At 51.4% G+C, this 22,524-nt stretch overlaps 1 protein-coding gene across 2 annotated transcripts in view; it reads left to right on the top strand.

Moving 5' to 3' along the window:
* MGMT (O-6-methylguanine-DNA methyltransferase) overlaps positions 1-22,524 on the top strand; it is a 296,048-nt gene that overhangs the window by 36,220 nt on the left and 237,304 nt on the right. Inside the window, exon 3 of one of the 2 annotated variants that reach the window (XM_040624039.1) lies at positions 10,207-10,276. The exons of the other annotated variant lie outside the window; for it this stretch is intronic. Within the exon in view, the coding sequence (XP_040479973.1) occupies positions 10,207-10,276 (70 nt within the window). The remainder of the gene's footprint in view (positions 1-10,206; positions 10,277-22,524) is intronic. 2 annotated transcript variants of the gene reach the window in all.

Raw genomic sequence — 22,524 nt, 5'->3', positions numbered from 1 at the left:
TGTGGTTTTGATTTGAATTTCCTTGATGGCTAATGATTTTGAACATTTTTTCATGTGTCTGTTAGCCATTTGTATGTCTTCATTGGAAAAGTGTCTGTTCATATCTTCTGCCCATTTTTTGATTTGTTTATTTGTTTCTCGTGTATTGAGTTTGAGAAGTTCTCTGTAGATCTTGGATACCAGTCCTTTATCTGTAGTGTCATTTGCAAATATATTCTCCCATTCTGTGGGCTGCCTCTTAGTTTTTCTGACTGTTTCCTTGGCTGTGTAGAAACTTTTAATCTTGATGAAGTCCCATAAATTCATTTTATCTTTTGTTTCTCTTGCCTTTGGGGATGTATCATGAAAAAGGTTGCTTTGGCCGATGTCGTAGAGGTTGCTGCCTATGTTCTCCTCTAGAATTTTGATGGATTCCTGTCTCACATCGAGGTCTTTCATCCATTTGGAGTTTATTTTTGTGTATGGTGTGAGAGAGTGGTCAAGTTTCATTCTTTTGCATGTAGCTGTCCAGTTTTCCCAGCACCATTTATTGAAGAGACTGTCTTTTTCCCACTGGATGTTTTTTCCTGCTTGATCAAATATTAGTTGCCCAAAGAGCTGAGGGTCCATTTCTGGGCTCTCTATTCTGTTCCATTGGTCTATGTGTCTGTTTTTGTGCCAGTACCATGCTATCTTTGTGATCACAGCTTTGTAGTACAGCTCGAAATCCGGCTTGCTGATAAAGTTTCTAGTGCTGGTGATGTGTGTGACATCTGGCAAAGACCATGGACGATCTGAAAAGCGAGGCCGACTTTGGGACACGTCATAGAAATGAGCAGCGTGTGCCTCCTGCTGTTGCTTTTGGGAGGATGACACTGGTCTGCTGTTCTCCTAGAGAGTAAGGTGTTGTAGCAAATATGCCCCGGGAACATACAGTATAATTTTCCCAGGAAAAATAAACCAGTGGGATTGTTTTTCCAGGAACAGAAATCAAATAAGTGAAATAAGGAGATGTAGTGGTAGATGGCATCTCTTGTAGGCCCCCTTCTGTTTTCTAGTCACACTGTTGTATTGGCCTCCTGGGCTTCTTCCATTTAGACAAAGATGGAAACAAGGTGGTAAGAAAGGGCTTTGTGATTAGCCCTGCATGCACTGCACTTATAGGTGAAAATGTGGACCAACTAAAATATTAAATACCAAGCCGTGTGTTTCAATGTCATGTATAAATATCATATACAATAAAAATGGAGTACTCCTTTTTTAGCTTAAGGCTCAATTTTGAGGGCTCTACAATTACCACGGAGTTCAGTCACCTGGTGGCTCTGGGGCATAATGTGGCTTCATTCAAGCTGGTCTTTTCTTCGGAAGTGGTCGAGCTGCTGTCTGTCTGGCGAGCCCCGTACCTCAGGGCCTTCAGGGCTGCTACTGTTTGGTTTGCTTGTTCTTGCTCATGGTGTCTGATTTCCGTGTGTTCCTCGTGCTTTGTACCAGAAATTGCATTGGATTGCTTTGGAAAATTCTTCATTATTTGCTCATAAGAGTCACATGGAGCCTGAGACGATTGCCCTTGACCCCCAGGGTTTGCAGTGCTGAGTATGCCAGACATCCCGGGATCCCTGGGGTCTGGAGCAGCTTGTAATTTCTAGTTGTTTTTCTTATCCCATCATTAGCGTCGTGGTTGTAACGGGATGATTTTGCCCCCCAGGGGATGCTTGTCACTGAGACATTTCTGGGGGCCATTACTGAGGAGGTGCTGCTGGCATCCAGTGAGTGGAGGCCAGGGATGCGGGTGGGTAACCCGCGGCACGTAGGTCCCACCCCTGACACCGTGGTCTGGCCCCAACTGTCCGTAGTGCCGTGGGTGAACCCAGTCCTGATCTGTAGGGATCACTTGTGCGAAGCCTGTCTGAGGTGTCCTGGCCCCCCTCTGTACCCGTGGTGCAGTGCTCTCAGGGCTTCCCCGTCCCACCCGAGGGGTTCTGCCCCCCTCTCGTACCCGTGGCTCGGTGCTGTCGGGCAGGACTCCCTTGCTGCTGTCTTTGACTCCTCCCTGGCCTTTCCCAGCCTCTCCCGCCCCCTGCCACACACACGGCAGAGAGCTCCCAGTGCCGAGGGTTTTCTGAGAGCCTGTGTCTCTCCCCTCGCTCCTCAGCCCCACCGGGGGCAGGGGCTCCTGTGCGGGCCAGGGTCGGTGAAATGACCTACGGTGCAGGTGCGTCTCCGGGCGGGCGTGGGCACTCCCTGTCCCGGTCGGCGCGGACGCCTCACTGCTACCAGAGACAGCCACGTGCCCGGGCCTCGCGCTGCTCTGAGGCCTCACCCAGTCCTGGTGCTTTCTGCCGTTCATCGGCTGTGGTCTGTCTGTCCAGGCCCCGTGCTTTGCTTTTCTCTGTGTCTTTGCACACTTATTTACAAATACCTTCTTCATCGACCCCTTTTGAACTCCGACCCATCCTTCAGAACTCCTCCTCCCATAAAGATTTTCTTGGTCCTTGAATTTGGAGGTCTTATTTTTTCAGGGAATCTTCTGTGAGCATTTTTCTCTGGGTCTTTTTTAGGGCAACATATACAGTTCAGGGAGCTGATCCTGAAGCCAGACTGAATCAGGATTCTGGGCCTGGCTCTGCCACTTGGTAGCTCTTGTCTTTGACCAGCTTCTGTAAGATCCCCGTAAGTCTCAGTTTCCTGTGTCTATGATGAGGTTTTAATGTTGCAGTGTTCATTAGGGTTACATTGGAGAACCAGGCAAGATGGGGCTTTGAGAACCAGGAGGGCCTGTGGGTGTCAGCACGGATCCCCTTGCTGCCAGCCCCCTTCCTGCGCCCCCCTCCTGGGTTGGCTTTGCTGGGCTCCAGTCTCTGCACTGACTCCAGTGCTTGGGTGAAGACTCCCCGGAGGAGGGAGCCCCGAGCTTCTTCTGTCCACTGGACCCTTAGGCATTGATGTCAGATCCCCTCTTTGACATTGTGTCCATGGAGAACAACAGGGTCAAGAAGGGGTGGGTGGAGACGCGGGCAGGTCCTCCCTGAATGAAGCCCAGACACACGGTTCGCACGCGGAGGAGGGCCGCCTGGTCGGAGCTGCCCAGTCCTCGTGGAGCCCATGCCACGGAAGGCCTGGCTCACACGTTGCCCCCTGGAGGAGATGGCGTTCTCAGTCGTGATCTCAAGAGGGTACTGCGGCGTGGGGACGTGGGACGCAGTGAGCCTTTCCAGTAAACTATGGAGTCCTGCATCCAAGCACGGGGGAGGAGAGCCGAGATGCGTGTTTATGACCCGGGCAGTTGGAAGCTCGCTGGCAGAGACCCTGGTGAGTGGGCCAAAATGACAAATGCTGTGTGTGCTCCTTTTCACTGTGTAGCCTCACTCTCTGTTTCTTCCAGCTGTGCTGTGTTTGCTAGTGTTTTGATTGTATTAGTTACGTGTGAGATGAAGAAACCTTTCAGTCCCACAAAGTAGATATGGATCTGCTTTCAGTACATTTTATCTGTTAAGTTTCAGCAGCCAGGAAGCAGCCTGGAGCTTTTCCTTTTATTCTACCACAGGTTTTAGGGTTTGGATCAGAGACACGACATTTGCCAAACCACTAGGTTCCAGGTGGTGTGAGTCCCTTGCAGGATGGTGACACCTTCTGTTCTCCGAGGCGTGGGTTTGGGGGGTCCCCTGCTTCCTTCTCTCTTGGGAGAGGCCCCCAGGTTTTCAGGAGCCCATGATGGAGCCTTGTAGGACATCTCAGCCTGTGTCCGTCTCCGGCCCATTGGTCACAGCAGTTTTTTCACAGAGTGATGGCCAACAGGGGTGAGGTGAGATTGTAGTGTGAAAACCCTCTTCCAGGGCATTGTAAGGGCCACAGTCCCTTCAGCCCACCCCTCCCTTGCCATCCCCTACTTTAAGGAACACCTGTGTGGAGACGAGTGCTCTCCTACGTGACGGGGCACGGGAAGCATCCGGGTGCTCTGCTCCCAAGGGTCCGGAGGGGACGGGTGTGCCAGAGGAGGGGGGGAGTGGCATGTGGGGTCTGGAGAGCTGGGGGCAGGGCAGCGAGCGTGAGGTCGTCCACAGGTGAATGCGGTGTTGAGCAGGAGGCTGGAAGGAGGTCCGGTGTGTCTTAGTGAGAGGGTGCTGACCTCTCCTGTGGAAGAGAGATTTAGTTCATTTGGAAAACCCATCTCAGGCCAGGTTGCTCACCTGCTTGAAAAAAAGCAAGGGTAATATTTTCTGTCATGAAGAAGGTTTCTGGATATGGCTAATTACTTATTTCAAAGAACCGATCAATAAAATGAAATTTAATGAAATCAAATCATCTGACCAGTTGTTTGAAGAAAGTAGCCCTGGTGGGTTTAATTTGAGGAAGCCGTTTGTGTGATTTCCACGTGAAGCTGAGTCCTTGGCCATCATTGGGCTTTGCAAGGGTTCTGTTTGCTTTTTTCTTTTGGGTTGAAATTTTTGCCTTTCCTATATGAGATGTTTATTATTGCTATCCAAAAGTGTCTGGAATATATATTGCTTTAAGCTGTGGGATAAAGTTTACTCTCATGATGGTTTAATTTTTATTGCGTTCCCATAGTGTGCGAGCTATTGTTCAGATGATACACATGGCGGTTCCTGCCCCGCGAGACCACATTCGAAATTGCATCTCCCGTCCGGGCCACATGCTCGAGAACTGTACAAACCTGTGATTCCCGTACTCATTTCTGTTGGCTCTTTCTCTTTTTGTTTGCCTGGCACATTAATATTTCTTTGTACTCTCTTGTTATTTCTGTAGAAAAAGTTGTGCTTTACCAAGTAGAAAATATTTTACAGTAATAGTGGTTAATTATTTTAGTTCCAAGTTGTTGAAAATTGATAGAATGACTAAATCTTCAGCGAAAATTCTACTGTAGAATGATTTAGAGACACAATAATTGCTATGTTATGTTTTCCAGTTTATCCAGAGGTGACTTTAGACAAGTAATTCTACTCTGCCAGACAATTTATTTCTCTGTTATCTATTTAGCTTTTCCTTGGTTATATATGATTCTAGGATATAAAGTCTGCTTGTTTCATTGAAATCTGTATATATTGTGTTTACATTTTTTAAAAATTAACTTCTAAATATTTAAAAGCTTCTGTTGTCTACTAGCTTTTGATAAAAGAGTGATACTCAATTGTTCCAGAGCCAACAACACTTAAGGGGAAGAAGAGCCGAGGGTCTGGGTGCACCCCCAGACTGGACACTATGCAGGCAATGGGCCTAATCATCAGGCTTAGTGTTGGAAGGGAAATCAGAGGCCTGTAGGCCCCTGCTCAGTGCACACACTGGATAGGAGAGCACAGGACTCTGTTCTGCCCACCTGCACATCTCCGGCCCGGGCAGCTCCCCTCAGCAGGCTGCACTTCTGCCCAGGGAGCCCCCTTCTCTGCCTTCTTGGAAGACCACAGGGGACCAGTAGGACACCAGCAGTTACTAAGGGGGAGTCAGCTAAGAAAAGGAGACATTATGCACCACAGAAATGATACCTTGGAGAATATTTATTGGATATTTTGTAGAGGCTAAAATATAATATAGTTGTCAAAAATATGTGGTTTTTGTGGGAAGCCACATATCTTGGGGGGAAACACTGGAATTGAAGGGTGAGAGTGGGTGAAATGCTGGCGTATGGTGTACCTATTCTGTGTCGTGCTCCCCGGACCCCTCTTAGCAGTGTGGGGGGGCACATGCTGGCGGAGAGCTGGGGGTCACCTCCCTGGTGCACCCAGAGCCCTTAACGGCTCAGCTCACAGTCAGCTCACGGAGGCTGTGGAACAGGGTTCGGTGCATCACGTCATACCTCACTGAGTGGCCGTGAGCCCTGGTGGGGCTGAGCATGCTGCAGAACGGGGCTGGTGGCGGCAGCACAAGGACGGCCTGGGGAGGCCCGCAGAGACTCAGCTCGGCGGACAAACAGTATGGTGGGAACCACAGATCTTGGGAACACTCTGGAACAGAGGTGTGAGAATGGGTGAGATGTGGGTCATATGGGAACTACGTCTGACCAGTCTAAAGCTGCGTTGTAAATCACAGACTTGCTGGTTATTTCCGTTAGTTCCGTAATTTTATTGATCTGTATCAGTTATGTGCCAAGGAAGAATTTTAGGATGCTTACAGAAGCATATATACTTACAAAAATGAAAAATACATATGAAATAGAGAAGGGAATCAGGCACAGGAAATAGGGCAGGGGTGTAAACAAGGCTGAAATTCCAAATATGGGGCACATGTTTTCTGTAAAATAGCTCAGAATAGGATGAGAATTAAGAAGGGAGCTTCTTAGTGTGCAAAGCAATGATGGGGTCCAAATGGAGTGCTGCAAGCGTTATAAAGGTTTGACATAAGCATTTTGTTTAACAAAACCATTTTCACCTGGCTCTCAGTTTTTTAGAGTGAGATGGGGACTTCTCAGGGATACTTGGGGATGTTAGTATATACAAAGGGCTGAGATGTCTAGATGGTAATGGGAGGCTCAGCATCCCTCAGCTTTATCTGTCCAGTTCTGCGGTTGTAGGCAGCACCCGTACCACCTGGGAGCCGGTGGGGCTGCAGACCCCCCCCCCCATTCCTGCCGATCTGCATTCCCTGAGACCTGTGATCACATGCTCCGGATTGGACCAGCACTTAGGGGGCTTTCCTCCTGAGGCTGTCTCTTCTTTGTTGGGTCTGGGTTGGCTGTTATCTTCCCAGGTCAAGGGTTTAAAGCAGGTCTGGGTCCTGGGCATGTGGCTGGCGAGAAAGGGCAGCAAATTCAATTTACTGAGTATCTGCTCTGCAGATACGGTAGCCAGGGACTCGGGGGAGGCAGAAAGAAACAAGCGTCGATTCTGCCCTCACAGTCCTACAGAAGAGGGACAGCTAGGTGCCAGCATGGTCCCCGGAGTTCGGTCCCTTGAGTTGTCATTTGCTCAGGCATCACAGTTTCACATGCTTATGGGCTGCATGGAGTGTTGCCTACTTAATGCTTCTTCATATTAACCCAGTTCTGATTTAAACACCTGCTTTAGCCTTGTCCTTAGGAATTCCAGTGAAGACAAGTGTTTGATATATTCATTTTATTTTTTTCTGTTACATGGTAATTTAATCCATAATTAATGGAGTATCTAAACTAATCTCCCCCCAGTGCATGTTCAGCGCTCTAGAGTCAGACAGCCTCATCCCTGTTACCCACCACAGGCTCTGGAAAAGTCACTTTCGTGTTTGAGCTTCAGGTTTTTTGTCATCAGAGAAATGGATGCGTCTAATTTGCAGGGCTCTTGTAAGGATTAGAGAGCTATACAGATGCCTGGCACACAGGAAATGCAGGCAAGGTCAGGAAACAGCTAGTCCTGTTATTAGATTGAGTTGTGGGCTAGTGATGCAAAAAACAATCATTGAATTATAGTCTGTAGCGTGTGGTGTCCTGAACACAAGAAGTGTATTTGATAACGTTTATAGCAAGTGCTGGTGAGCGTGTGGAGAAACTGGAGCCCTCGTGCACTGTGGGTGGGGACGTGAAACGGGGCAGTTGCTGCGGAAAATCCTGTGTCTGTTCCTTAAACTGTTAACCACAGAGTAGCTGTGTGATCCCGCAATTCCGCTTCTGAGTATATACCCAAAAGAAGGGAAAGCAGAGTTTTAAACAGGTGTTTGTGAAGTCAAGTTCATAGCACTAGTCACAATAGTCAAATGTTGGAAACAATCTGGATGCCCATTGAGGAACAAATAGGTAAGCCACAAAGGACGGTCCATCCACACAATGGAACGTTATTCAGCCTTCAAAAGGAAAGATATTCTGACACCTACCACCACATGCGTGACCCTCAAGGACATTATGCTCAGTGACATAAGCCAGTCATAGAACGCTGTGATCCCAGCTCTGTGAGGTTCCTAGAGTAGTCCCATTGAAGGGCACAGAGCGGGATGGTGGGTGGCAGGGGTTGGGCAGGGGAATGGGGAGTTAGTGTTCAGTGGGGACAGAGTTTCTGTTGGGGATGATAAAAAAGTTTTGGGTAGAAGTACATTTTGAATGTATTTGATGACACTGAATAGTACATTGACAAATGCTTAAAATGATAAATACTATCTTAATTTTAGCCCAATAAAGAGACTATATTTGATAATTTTTAAACAGAAGGAGCGTCTGGGGTATTGAATCTAATGTAGTTGGTCATCAGCTCAGCTTGGCCCCTGCTGAGTCCCCTGACTGGCCCCCGAGGAACTCCCTGGGCAGGATGGTGAAACCAGGGACGGTGACAATCTAGTGTTTCATCAGGACATTTGTCATGACTTTCCCAAGTTGCATGTTCGCTGCCCTCTGGACAGGTGCTGCTAGATTCCCCCACCCGCACTCTGGGCGCCTTGTTCCAGCAGTATGTTCCAAACCCCGTGGAGAGTCTTGTAGAAATGGAGAACATAGTAGTATCCTTTTGTTGAAAAAAACATGAAAGAAAAGATATTTAATGTTAGTTTGCTTGCTAATAGGCTAGGTCTTAGAGTTTAAAGAAGTAGTTAATTATCAAAGCTTTTCATTCTGTGACAGTCTGGATTTTTCTTCTAACTCAAGTTACCTTTGAAATTAACATTGCAGATCCATGAGATTTTCATCTGTGAATATTGTTTGAAGAATTCATTCTGTTGTAATTGCGATAAAATGTACCAGTTAAATTTTGTAATTTTACAGTTTTGCTAGTTTTTGAAATACACTGTAGAAGTTTTCCTCATGGTAGTGGGATCATATGAGGGAGATATGATTACATCAATCAATTATTTGAACAAAGATTGGGAATAGCTTACATACGACTTTGCAATAATCCCTATTTCCGAAGAAAAGTGTGTGCACAATACTTAGTCTCTGTGTCATTTGTAGATAAATTGGTTACCAGTTGGTCTCTGTTTTTATTAAAACAAAGCTTCTGTGAATAAGTGTGGATTTTATGTGTACCTTCTGCACGTGTGTAAGTAACAAATGTCTCAAACCAAATAACTCAGCAAAAATGACTTTTTTGTATTAAACATTAAATTTCCATTTAAACCATTCCAGTATCTCCTGGCTTGATGTGATGTCTTCCCCCTGCTTTGGCATACAGTGCGCACCCCAGGTCCCAGGGCCAGGCTTGCCCTGCCCCCGGCTGCAGACTGGGTCCAGCGTACTGGGTGGCGGCATCTGACGCTGTCAGTCCCCAGCCGACTGACACGCCTACGAGAGACAGACTTGGATCAGTAGCTGGGGCATGGGAGGGGGACAACTTGGGACCAGCGGAGTCAGGAGACTCAGAGACATGTGCTAACTGTCCAGCAGTGTGGCCACCTACAGGTGTGACAGGTGTGACAGGTCTGCCATCTTTTCTCAGGGGACACATATGCAAGGCAACCACATGGCCTGTGTTGCTGAAGCCTGGGGCAGAGGGGTGGGGGGCGGGGGGGGGGACTCTGAGAGTTCACAATCCAGCCAGGGACAGGGTTCCAACAGGGTACGACCCACTTCACAGAGCAGAAAAAACCAGGGACCTGATTATGTGTTTGTGACATGAGGTTATTCAGCCCAAGTCCATTCCAGGATCTTAGAGGAAGCTGGGGTTTCCCATCCAGACACCCTTCGAGGGGCAGGGCTCCCCTGGATTAGCCCTGCAGCTTGCCTGGGCAGGGAGGGGAGACCTGTCGCAGTGACATTTTAGAGACACATCAGGGCAGTCCTGAAGTTGGGCAGTTAAAGGGACGATTGGTGCTTTAGTAGTAACGACATGCCCCTAGACAGAGTGTTCCGTGTACGTTTGTGGGGACTGGCTCTGTACGCACATTCTGGATCTGGCTCAGTATTAGGTACCTTCACATGTCTCCAGAGTTGGAGACCTTGATGTCTTGAACTACTGTGTAAGGGATTTGACATCAACAGATATAAAATCCAATGTAAGAATGGGTCTGTGGATGGTAAAAGCAGGCGTACCTTGCAAGACATTTCTCTGAGAAGTAGCAATACCTGCATTGACCAGAACCTCTAAAAGAAATACATTTTTTCCCCAAATATATGGTTGAATGCCTACTGCTAAGAAATTGATCGTAAGCGAAAAGAGCAGAGCAGATGTTTCTTAAAGGGCCTTTTCTTCTTAATGAGTGAAAGCTGACATTCTGTTCCGGGTGTCTGCGTGGGGTGGGGCCAGTGTAGCTCTGTGTCCGCTCCTGGCTTACCTGTCCGGTTCGGCATCAGATTTTCACACGGTTGTTGCTCCTCCTTCGCAGCCCCTCCTGCGGCTTCCGCCCCAACGTGGGAAGTCCCGTCCCGTGGCCCAGGCTCTGCTGCTGTGCGGAGGTGAGCATCTCATCACGACTGGCGTCCAGTTTTGCTGTTAGAAACGTGGGGCTGGAGGGGAGCCTGTTCATGCTGACACGATGTAATCGGGAATCCTATAGGGTGTGGCTGCCACGGCGGAATGAGGCTTGCTGAGTGGGGCTGGGAGTGAGGAGGGGCAGTGGATGTGCGGGTGTCCTCCCGGGGCCCTCACTGGGAGGGAGAGCCCACAAACGGGGCAGGCGCCTCCCTCCTTTCTGGCTGGTGTGGTACTCCAGAAGTCGGCTGTGGTAACGTGAGCTGTGTGATGAGCCCCTGAGACCCGGCTCCACCGGGATGGGTCACTAGAGGAGCAGAGATGACATCACCTAAGAAATTGCTCTCTTTCCAGATGTGGTCAAGGATTCCTCTAAAATGGAAATCCACTACTTAGAACTTTCATCGGATTAATTTTAATAAAAAGCTTGAATCAATGCAAAGCAGCTCGGGAAGACAACCCCCCCCCCCCCACGTAATGTTGTATGAATGCAGGTCCCGTAGGTCTTGCTTGTAATGAGATGAAGGAGTGACTTTCACGGTGCTTACTTATTTTCTTCCTCTTCGGAAACTCAGCCGGGTTTTTACAGTTACTTGGATGGGTCACTAACATTACGTACATCCATCGCAAAAATGGTATAAGCCATCATTGGCAGTGGAGGCCTTCCAGAATTTACAGAGCGTCAAAATGACACAGTTGTGGGCTGTGGGGTTGGCAGCCGAACTTCGGGGAAGGTAGATTTGGTCCGCTTTCTGGGAACCCGCACCTTTGTCTTGAGTGTCGTGAGGGGAGAGGCTTGCTCACGCACCATCCTGGGTGAACGTGGCTGCGCTCGGAGCTCAAGGGCAATGGCCCTGGGGTGCCTCAATGGTTTCTTACCTGGGTCTGAGCCGGGGACGTTTCCCAGTGTCCCCCCCCCGCCCCCGGCTCCTGGACAGCAAGGGGCTGGTTCTGAGTCTACTCTGGAGCGTCTACTTCTGATGTCCCTGGCGCTACTTTGGTCCAGGAATGGGGGAGGGGCACCCTTATAAGAAAATGCCTATCTGGGACCCTGGAAAGCCAGACACCCAGCCTCAGGGCTCTCGGGTGTGTGTCATGAATTTGCTCAGCTGCCTGTCCGGTGGATCCACCTCCCGCAGGCCTCCCTGCTGCCCAGTGACCTCTCTGCTGTGCCTCTTGCTTATACCTGGGCTGCTTCTATAACTTTCTCGACCTCCTTTTACCTTTTGGCTACTGAGTGCCTGATCATTATGTTGCTTCGAAATTCATGGAAGAGAGGCCGGAGTGGCAGGTGCGGGCTCGCACACGTGGAGACAGGCAGTGTGCCCGCCTCACAGGCCAGCAGATAATGTGCCATGGATAATGTTCCCTGATGTTGGGACAGCCCATGACGGGCAGCTGAGTGCTTTCTTGTGCAGTCTCAGCCTCATGGGGTCCCGGCTACAGAAGAGGACACGGGCCCACAGAGGTCACCCGACTTGGCTTTTCTCTTCAGTCCCGGACTCTGTCCCACCATTGCCCCTCTTCTCGCGGGCTTCCCACAGCACTTCCCCCCAGTTTCCTACTAGGATGGATTGCTTCTTCATCACCTACACAGGGGATGGGACCTTGTTCAGAGGATGCTATGCAGACGGTCCGTGATTCCAGCACACCACAGCCTGCTTTATTTGGAGGTGACCGACCTCTCTGTGGGTCACCCTCTCTGAGTATCCTGGTTGGACAGGGTGCCCTCTCCATTCTCCCGGCCAAGGCAGGTTTCCCATGCCAGGGGAGTTGACTGTTCACTGAAGTCCCAGGACATGGGACAGGCCACTCTTGGAGGTCACTCACGTGGCATGTGGTACAGGACGCACGTCTCAGTGGCTTGAATGTCCGTGCCCTGGCTCGATAAGCTAACAATAAAAACAAATTACAGCTTCTACTCTGGAATTTTACCATCTTCCTTCTGGTAACATTTTACTTGGTTTTCTTGTTAATGGATGAAATATGTGAAAATATTTTATAAATTTTAAAGTTCCAGACACATATGGGATGAAGGCAAATGATGCTATTTTCCAGTTCGTATTCTGTTTGCTTGGTACTTTGCAGAGGGTCGTAGCTCCATATGTGGTCTGTTCTGCCGCCAGACCCGCCCTGACTTTTCTTACCCTCCCTGCCTGTCCACGCACTCCACCATGGCCGTGCCGACGGGTCACGTAGAGAGTCCCAGAACCTGGACTATGATGTCATTTCTGTGTAAGCCGCGGACTACTATAAATTATGTGTGAGCTGTTGTAATTAAGACTTTGAGACTACTAAGCTGTCTTCGAGGGGAAGAACTTGTCCCCTTCTCCAGAGTCATAATTAATTCTTAGAGTATATGGTTTTTGAAGAATTTACTGTAAGATAAAAGACTGGTATTTTATTCTTGCATTTATTAGTATTTAATCAAATGGAAAGTGCACTTTTGGTCTGGAAATCTTGGCTTCAGCTACAGGATTAGACTGAATTATTGTTTAAAGTGTAAAAGGTATAGAATTATATGTTCAAGCTATCAGGCCGCTGATAGGTTTTGGGCATAATGTAACTAATTTAGAACATGAAATTTCCTGCCGTGGGTTAATCGCTCGGAGGCAGCATGCATTCCGGCTGCAGCTTGGCCTTGTCGTGGGGATGGCGTCTGTCCCTCCAAGAGCCTTGTGCCTTGCTGCCAGAGCGTGTCTGGAACATAAGGCTCTTCCATCAGGGACACTGAGTCATAAATCATACTGTGCTTTTCACCGAGAATCCTTCACCACAGAAACTTTGTGAAACCGCTTCTTTATTGGGGATAAAGAGGACTTAATTCTGTGGTCCTCAGTGGGGCCCAGGCTTAGCACTTGGGCGTTGACTGTTGACAGGCCTAAGTAAGTACTTAAGAAAATTCCAGAAAACTTCTGTAGCCACATCTTGGTTGAGGTTGTGCTGACAAAGACCAGGGGGAGAGCGTATGGGGGTCAGAGTGGTCTTAGGATTTGTTCTTCAGTGGGTGGGGGGGAGGGACCGGATGCAGTGAGACTGAGGACCCTCCGATGATCACTACGTGTGCCTGTCCGTGGGAGCACCGCAGACCCCCTGGAATGGGCCGGTGGTAAATCTTTCCGGCCTTGTGGGCTGCGCAGTCTCCTCACGGCTCCTCACAAAAGCTGCCAGACACAATACGGAACGAGCCTGGTTGCCTTCCAGTGAAAACGTACTTATGGACTCTGAAGTTTGAATTTCATATTTTCATGTGTCATGAGCTATTTTTCTTTTGACTTTTTCAATCGTTTAAAAACGTAAAAACCATTCTGAGCCCAAGGATTCTACAGAGATCCCATGGGGAGCCAGACTTGCCCTGTGCCCCGCCAACTCCTAATCCATGTCAGGTGCTCAGGGGTCCCTGCTCTTCAACCCAGAAGCTCAGGGGCCCCTGCTCACCCCCAGGTGCCCCGTGTTCCCCACCCCGGTGTACCTGCTTTTCCAACCCAGGTGCTCAGGGGTCCCTAGTCCTCACCCCAGGTCCCCCTGCTATTCACCCTCAGATCTTAGCACAGCATACCTTGCTGATTTTGCAGAATACATCCAGGGAAATGCACTGAGAGGCATTAGAGCCCCACAGAGATTGGGAGGAGGCTGGGAAGAGGGAGGACCAGTGGGCACTGGCAGCCTCTTTGCTTCAGGTGGCAGGATATTTCGGTGGGCTTCCACAAAAAGTACAGCTTGATTCACATCCCAGATGTAGGCATGCCTTTCCCGGCCGTTTGCTGGAGCTCTTCTTGAGGATTTCGGTGTGTTCTCTGTGGGGATCTTGACCTAACAGACCTAACAGTGCGATAGGAATCAGTGCAGGTGAGGAATGGGTTAGTGCAATAGGAATCAGTGCAGGTGAGGAATGGGTTAGTGCAATAGGAATCAGTGCAGGTGAGGAATGGGTTACTGACCCTGGAGCCAGCATGATGGCGAATCCCCGTGTTAGCCAGTCATAGCGTTGGCACAAAAAGCGAGTGTTTTTAACACGGAAGTTCTGTCTGTGCACAAGTGGGAAACTTTATTTCTGTTGATGACTTTTTCTTCATGGCTGATATCAGACATGCATGTGGGGCTGCTCCTGGGAGAGGATGTTTATTGGTTGGTTGGTTTTCTACATTTGGGAGAGGAGGAGTTTGAATCACACCTTGCTTCAGGACGTTTGAAAGGTTTCACTTCAGCTCTGGGCCCAGCTCGTCCAGGAAGTTTGCGTTCTCCTCCCAGGTTCTGCAGCAACCCTGGGTAGCGGCCTGTCCCTCCTGCCTCAGAACAGGAACCTCTTGACTTGCGCTGATGCTGCCCTCAGATTTTCCTGCGTGTTCTCACATGCTGCTTATTCTCTCAGAAGTCAGTTAAACTCTGCCCAACTGGAGAGGCCTATAAAGAACAGGGTTATTTTCTGCTATGACATAGTTAAGCTGAAGCCTCCCCAGACATAACGGTTTTAAGAACTGACATTTCATTTTGAGGGCCCGCCTGCCACTGTCCTTCCTCCTTCATGACAGACTGTCACCGTGCAGCCCAGGACTAGTTGGTGCCTGAAGTGCCAGGACATTCCCCGGTGGCGAGCACGTGCCCTTGGCAGGGTGAGGTTCAAGACGCATGCAGGGGACCTTGCCAGAGGCCCAGGGGTGACCCCAGGGGCCAAGCAACACCCCGTCAGACCACAGGGTCAGGGGAGCTCTCTGTCCTGCTGCAAGATGCTCCCTTCCATCACTGATGGTAACGTGCAATTCTAGCAGGGGTGGTTGAAGTGAGCGAAATGTAGTATTTTTCATCGTTTTTCTTCCCAGTAAATTCTCAGTGGATCATTCTTGGTCACAACTGAAGGTCAGTATGCCCGACCTGACGGGGTGACCGGGCTCCTGCTGCGAAGGCCCACGGCTTGCTGGCTCATGCAGGGCACGGGCGCCCTGCACCCTGAATCTGTTTCTCTTCTTGCAGGTTCCAGGAATGTTAAGGGTCTTCTAATCTGTTCCTTATAAAAAGAGTTGAGGAGCACTGTTTGATTTTCAGTGAAGCAGCTACGGGCCTGTCAACTTGCAAACTCACGCGAGGAGGGTCTGTGGTGTTTCTTACTTTGCAGGACCCCTGGCTGTGATTGTGGGGCCGAGTCTGTGCCCGACTCGCTCCTCAGAGGCCAGGGGTCCAGGGACGAGGGTCCAGTTGCTATGGTGGGTCTTCTCCCCCTCTGACAGACTGCCCCAGATTTTGGGGTCACTGGTGCCCTGGAGGTGGTCGAGGCGTGTCCCGTGGTCAGGCCTCCATGGCAGCCTGTGCGCTGGCGAGGAAGGTCTGAGGGGAATGTGCAGTGATCTTGTTGCACGACCTTTGGGTCCATTCTGAGTTTGACACACCAGACGGCAGGGCCAGAATTTTCTCTGGCCAGAAACCCTTCAACCTAATGCAGCCCTTTTTGGTGGTTAGAACATAATAAACTGAGCCACACGTTGGCTGTCTTGTTGAGCGCATCCCAGAAAGGAGGCTCTGGGGGGGCCCCGACGGGTGGAGAGGGTGCCCCGAGTGGGTCGCAGCCCCCGCTGACCTGGCCTTCTCTTCAGCACTCTCCTCCTCCGAGTCCGCCCTTGGCAGGGCTCCATCCCATCTGCTCTCCCCACCACCACCTCGGCTTTGTTATTAGGTGATAGGTATGAAGTATTTTCTCTTGTCCAGGGTTTTGACACATGTGCTTTTTCTAATTAAAATATTCCCCCACGCCAGATCGTCACGTGGGCCGATCTTGAGTTCTGAGGACAGAAGGTGCTTCCCTCCTGCTTTTTCTTATTTTCTGTTCAGCAGGGAGATTACAGAACGTGTTGTCATTTCATGGTGGCTTTGCTGGTGTCCCCAGGTAGCCAGACGTGGTCTCTCCCCTTTCCTAGGGCCTCCCCAGCGCACCAGCTGGGCTCCCACTTCACACCTGCAGCTGATGGGCACACCGAGGCCCCGGACGGGGACGCCCCAGGAAGGTTTGGAGCCCGGCCTGCAGGCCTGGTGCCCACTCACTCCTGGGCAGACTCTTCAGGCCGATGTTGAACAAAACCAAATAAATGTCTCTTGGTTTGTGAGCAGCGTATGAGAAGGCGGGTGATTTTTTCTTCTAGACTGGCATTTTCCTCGCACCGCAGGGCCATACTGGAAAGGGTTCAAAGTGGAAGGTGCGGGACTGCAGAGATGGTTCTGGAAGTCTGTCGTCAGACCCACACAGCAGGCCTGGAAAACGACAAGTAAAGGAGAAAGAAGACAGTTTCTGTCTCTGGGTTTCTTGCGTTGAATACAGTGGAAACCCAGCCTCTGGCGCCAACCGCTTAATTCAGAACATTAAACACCATTCATGTTGAAAGGGGGATGAAACGAAATTCATTTTTTCAGAGGTCTCCAAATAGCCATGAAAAATCCATTTTTTTCTGCCACCAATTAACGTCAGCCACTCTTGTGGCTTTAGGTGGATGCGGTAAGGGGGATGCAGGGAGCTGGGCCCGGAGCCCGGTGGCGCTGCCAGGCTGAGGATCACAGGCCTCCTGCGAGTGGGGAGTGGGGAGCCTGCAGTCTGGTTCCCCTCACAGCCTGAATGCGGCCTGTGGTGTCCTCCCCATGATGCGGGCAAGGCCAGCCGGACTAGGGTCCAAGGGAACCACTCACAGAACTGGCTGTCAGAGCCACTGTCAGGTCCTGGGGTCTAACTCCAAACTCCCCCAGCACTGGGTTTTCTAAGCTGTGTTAGGCAAACTGGAGAGTGCCAGTGGTACTTTTCCCCTCCCCCTCTGCTCCGAGTCAGCCCCACAGGCCCTGTGGCAGGGTGTGTATTCCCGCAGGTGCCAGCTGGCTTCTTCTGGAAGAAAGGCCTGAGCATTCCTGTTGCCAGGATAGCCCTGTTGCATGCAACGGAAACCTCCTGCTTAGGAGTAATAGATGGTCAGGGTTTTGCACAATTCCCCTGCTCCCCTGGGCCTGGAAGGCAGCTGGGCAGACTGTTATCTGGGGCAGATTTTGTTACTCAGCCCGAGAGCCCGTGCACTCGCAACCCTGCTGTGCATGGATGTGCTTACAGCGCTGTGGACAGCAAGCCCTTTCTCTACCCTTGGTGTCCTCGGGGTCCTCGAGGTTAGCCCTTGTCCCATTCCTGTCCCCCACACTTGGTCCTCACTGCTCCCAGAGCTGTCACAGCAAGCCCCTCGCAAACATGGTTTGCTGCCTGCTTCGGGTCCCCGAATGCCCTGTGTTCCCTCTGGTAACAGGCCCTACTCAGGCAGACCTGCCGTAGTCTACTCCCCCACCCCCACCAAATGCCTACTGTCTCTCATGATGACACCTCCTCCAGGGAGCCTTCCTGGACTCCTCAGGCCACCAGACCCCCAGCCATGGGTTCTTGTTAATCCTGGAGTTCTCCTTCTGCGTCCTAATGGAATGATTTGTGCGATTAGCTCATTTATTCTGCAGGTATTTACTGAGCACCTGCAGTGTTCTGGGCACTGTTCTAAGTGCTGGGATATGGCGGTGGATCAGTTAAGATGCCCAGGCTGGAGGAAAACAGGAATTCCTCTGAACGCTGACTTGCAACACACAGGACTGTCTTTTCCTCGCACAAGTAGGAGTGTGGCAGGGGGCTGTGGCTGCAGTGGTGGCGTCAGGGCTGTCCCGTCTCGTGGCCTCTCCTTCATGTCCCCAGTTGTTTGCCACAGTTCCAGGCCACACACCTGCCTTGTCAAGGAAGGAAGAAGGGGAAGGAGATGGTGCCTGCCACTTGTTTTATTATTAGAACCTCAGCGGGCTTCTTACTCTTTGGCCAGAGTTGTCCCATAACGTCTGCTACCTGTCCTGCACCTTACATTCCATGAAGGCGACTCACAGCAGACAGAACCCACCTGACGTGACTTCACGTGTCTCCACACCCGCACCCCGGCCCCCCGTGCCCTGCGTGCCTCGGCCGCTGTCCGGCAGGCACTGTCGGGCCTGCCCACCTCCTTGTTACGAGCCAGGTCTCCATGTGGATGTTGTTTTTTCCAAAAATTCTTTCCTCCTCACCTCTGCTCCGGCCCGCCGCCCTCCCCACTGGCATGGCCTCCCACTAGTCCTGAGGGGCCGTGGGAGCCCGCCTGGCCCTGGACTCGCTCCTGGGAAGCTTGTCAAGCTGCCAACCGGCGAGTGTCTGCACTGGGCCTCCTTCCTTTCTTGGCTCACTCGTTGGGGTCAGGCTCTTGGCCTTCTCTGGGCCGGAGCCCAGCAGTGGGTTGGTCTCTGGAGCGTGGGGCTTTCGCTGTGTGAGGGTGTCTCGCTCACACGGCTCAGAAGCCCGTCGGCTTCTTTGTGCCACCTCGCTCCTAGCCGGCCCCGCGTGTGTCTGGCATTGTCGCCTTCCAGGCGGAACCTCCCACCAGCCTGTGTTGGGACGTGCGGGCTCCCCGATGCGCACGCTGGCTATTGAAGCGTCTTCTTGCCGCCCTCCCAGTGCCTGCGACACCCCACCCAGTCTGCAAGCCTCCCTCCACCCTCCGGGACTTGTAACACACTCATGGGGTAATACACTTGTCTTTCTGCCTGGGGCTCCCCGTCCACACGCTGCCTGCCCTGCCAGGTGGCCCAGCGTTCTGTCCCAGGGACACATTACCCATGACATAGTAGATGTACTGATTCAGCTCATTTTTACTTTTGCCCATGGAAGCACTCTGTGCCATACGTCTTGCGTGTCTGTAGGAAAGAACGTGTGTGTAGATTTCTGTGGAGTCTCAAATTCCATTTCTGGCGGGATTAATAGAAAACATTGTTAACATTGCTGCTTTTGTTGTTTTGGCAAAGCTGCAGGCAGTGGGTATGGCGATTGTCTTTGACTAGCAGTGGTTCTGCTCATGGGCTCAGGCTTCCAGGCCTTCGTCTGGGGGAAGATGGTTCGGCGAATCCTCACATTCAGGAAGCTGAATGTGGAGTTCAAGTGCAGCTCTGTTAACCAATAACAGAGTCTCTGGAATGTACTCCTTAGACTTTATCCAACCTGGTGACGGGCTGCTTGAGTGTGGCCACAAAGGACGTAGACGGCTCACTCAGAACTCGGAGTTCAACCCCCAGTTACTCCAGTTACAGACTGATTGCCCTATTTTGGTTCTTGGCATGATTTGGAAAGAGCTTCCCCTTCTTTGTGAGTGACGCAGGTGTCCTGTGGTCTCCTGTGGCTTCCCGTGGCCATGCGGGTCATCAGAGCTGGTCCTCACTATGAGGAGGGTGTGCTGCCCTTCACGTGTGAGGTTAGACCAGGCAGACCAGGGACAGCACCACGTTGTTGGGCACCGGGTGCACGTTGTGGTTGGTACAGCAGTGGGCAGGCCAAGCTTCAGGGTCCTTTCGGTCTGGTTCAGAGACACAGGCCCTGGGATGCATGGGCGTTATTTGGTTCAGAGCCTGCCATTGCAGCCTCCCCATGGTGTTTGAGGCCCACAGCCTCTGAAGTCCAGCCAGCCCATCCTGCCTATGGTCAGAGTCTGGCCGCTGGGGTGAGGCTTCATAACATCCCAGGCCCTTTTCCCCCCGAGGAGCACATGGAACTGAGCTCTCCAGATAACGCCCCTCCACCTGGTGGATGTGGGAGAGGCCCTCCATCCCCTTGACCACCCTGCCCTGACCCTCTCCTGGACCCCCATCTGCACACTCATTCCTTGCCATAGGGGTGAGAGCTGGCTGTGCGCTGTGCACAGGGAGGTCCTTCCCTGCAGGAGCGCTGGCCCAGCGTCCTGTTCACAGTCTTCCCTGTGCTTTGCGGTTGGGCCCGCAGAGCAGCCCGGGGAGAGTGGTAGAATCAGTACTACTATTGCTGTTTTATTGGTGAGAAAACAGAGTCCTGGGGAGGACAGTGAGCCACTAGTGCTCCAGCCCTCTGGTTGGGATGTGTGCCAGTCTGAGTTTGTGTGGCGGTGCTGGCTCCACATCCTAGGCCTTGAATCAGGGGCCAGTGACACAGGGGGCCAGGCAGCAGGGAATTGATGGGGCTGCAACATCCTGTTTCCAGGGGCAACGGTGGCAACAGTGCCAGCTGCGTGTCTGCAGGCCCTGGCTGCCCCACAGATGTTTCCTGAGGTTCCACTTTGGCTGTGGTTGGACTGTGGCCAGTCTTGGTTCCTATGGTTTTCTGAGCCTGTTTCTCCAGCCTTCCCAGAAGTTCTTTGAGTTACGGAACAGCCTTTCAGTAAATCACTTTTGTGCTTAAATTAACTGGTATCACTTTCTGATGCTTGCCATTAGGAGCCATGCCTGAGGCAGGGGCTCATGGCTTTTCATGCTCTAGATCTGAGGCCTGAGCCAGGGCGCCTGAGCCCAGATCGGTTGAGAAACAGCTTCTGAGCAGGGCCTAAGCAGGAGACGTAGGTTCCTGGTGAACATGTTTGTGAGATCTAGGCAAATATAAGCCGGTTCCTATGCAGGACTACTCAGAGCTTTTAATACACTGCAGGTATGCAGGTGAATTTCCCAGGAGGGTTTATGCATCCAGGCTTCTCACTCCCCCTAGAACCTTTCTCTGAGCAGTCTTCTGGAACACACTTTGGGAAATGCCGTGCCAGACTCTGGGCCTGGATGGTAGAAATTCTGGTCATCTAGTTCAACATATATTTGATAAACTCCTTACGTGTGTGATGCATCTGTCTTGGGTGGAAACCTGACTCATGGTAGCAAACTCCGTGCCCCAGCATCTGCCAGTGGCTCAGGATGATGGGAAATGCCCGTGGATATGGGGGCGGGCAGCAGTTGATTCTGGCTCCAGGGAATGAGGGAAGGCCTCTAGGGGGCTGGGAGAAGGGGTAGCCATCTGCTTTTGAAGAATGGTAAGGAAGGATTTTGGTGCTGTTGGATAAGATTTTGCGGAGGAGAGCAGAGTGCTCTGTGACAAAGGTCAAGGGCGTATGGTTAAAATTTAGATTGTGGCAGGAATAACAGTAATCCTGCATCCTTCTGGGAAGCCAGGTCTAGATATATGTTCCGGCTAATCCACGTGCCAACCCTGTGATTTAGGTACCCTTTATCCCACAGGTGAACAAACTTCTGGCTCAGTTTAGGTGGCTTTTGCAAAATGGCAGGCCATTTCTGTGAGGCCACCATCTGCTTCCTGCCCATGGGTGGCCAAGTGGCAGGGGTGCCCTCAGGCAATGGGGATCCATGGAAGCTGGGGCGTTCAAGGTGTACGATGTGTCAGACAGTGTCTCTGATGGTGACCATCACAATCCCACGTCCATTCACTGGGAACTGGAGAGAAATCTGCTTCAGACCTCTGTCAATACCCATAGAAAAGTGGATGTTGAACAGAGTGGCTCTGGAGTCCTGGGCTTGGGATGGAATCTTGGGGGTGCTGCTTATATACTGTGTGGTTTGGGGAATGCTGCTTGACCTCATCAAGGGATATAAATGCACTTCTGTCCTGTGCCTGCTGGGAAGACAGCTGAAGGAGTCAGTGTATGGCATTAGAAGCAGGTGAAAGGGCAGGGAGGAGAACAGGGTGTGGGGGTGGGGGCAGTGGGGAGTGTTGAGGTTTTGTAGTGAAGCAGACCCTGAGAGCATGGAGCAGGAAGGGTGCAAGCGCGAGGACCTTGAGGGGCTCAGCAGACCTGGCGAGCGGAGGGCCCGGGGTAAGTGCTCGGGTCGTGCGTTCTCCATCACAGCCAGTCAGTTCTGCCACTGGAGTGGGAAGGCAGCCACAGCATGTGGGCTGCGTCCCAGCGAAAACTGATTTACAGAAGCAGGTGGGGGCTGGGTCTGGCCCGTGGGCTGCAGTTTGCTGACCCTGCTGTAGCCCCTTCGTCTGATTGGCAGTTGATTCGTTGTTCAGGGGGAGGGGAGGGGAGGCGTGGGAAGGGCCCAGGTGTACTGAGGGCCCGGAAGAAGTCCTTCCTCGTGTGAGAGTTGATGAGTTCCCGGGAACTGAGCCGGAGTTGACAATGGTAAGAACCAGGGCTTGATGGGGAGCAGGTGTGCAAGGGAAAGGAGATCCCTAGACTAAGTCCTGGGTGGGGTGCGGGCGCACGTGGACCGCACTGCCACCCCCTGTAAAGCCACATGGAAGAGAGCATTCTTGCAGGGTTGCTTTTACGGCCAGTTCATGGGAGGTGCCTGCATGACAGAGAAGTGGAAGCAGCTGGTGAGCAGGCCCGCCCCTTGATGGGGAGCAGGTGTGCAAGGGAAAGGAGATCCCTAGACTAAGTCCTGGGTGGGGTGCGGGCGCACGTGG

The sequence above is a fragment of the Ursus maritimus genome, unplaced genomic scaffold (genome assembly GCF_017311325.1).
Source record: "Ursus maritimus isolate PB19 unplaced genomic scaffold, ASM1731132v1 scaffold_7, whole genome shotgun sequence".
Taxonomy (NCBI): Eukaryota; Metazoa; Chordata; class Mammalia; order Carnivora; family Ursidae; genus Ursus; species Ursus maritimus.
This window is presented reverse-complemented; position numbering and strand designations above follow the sequence as displayed.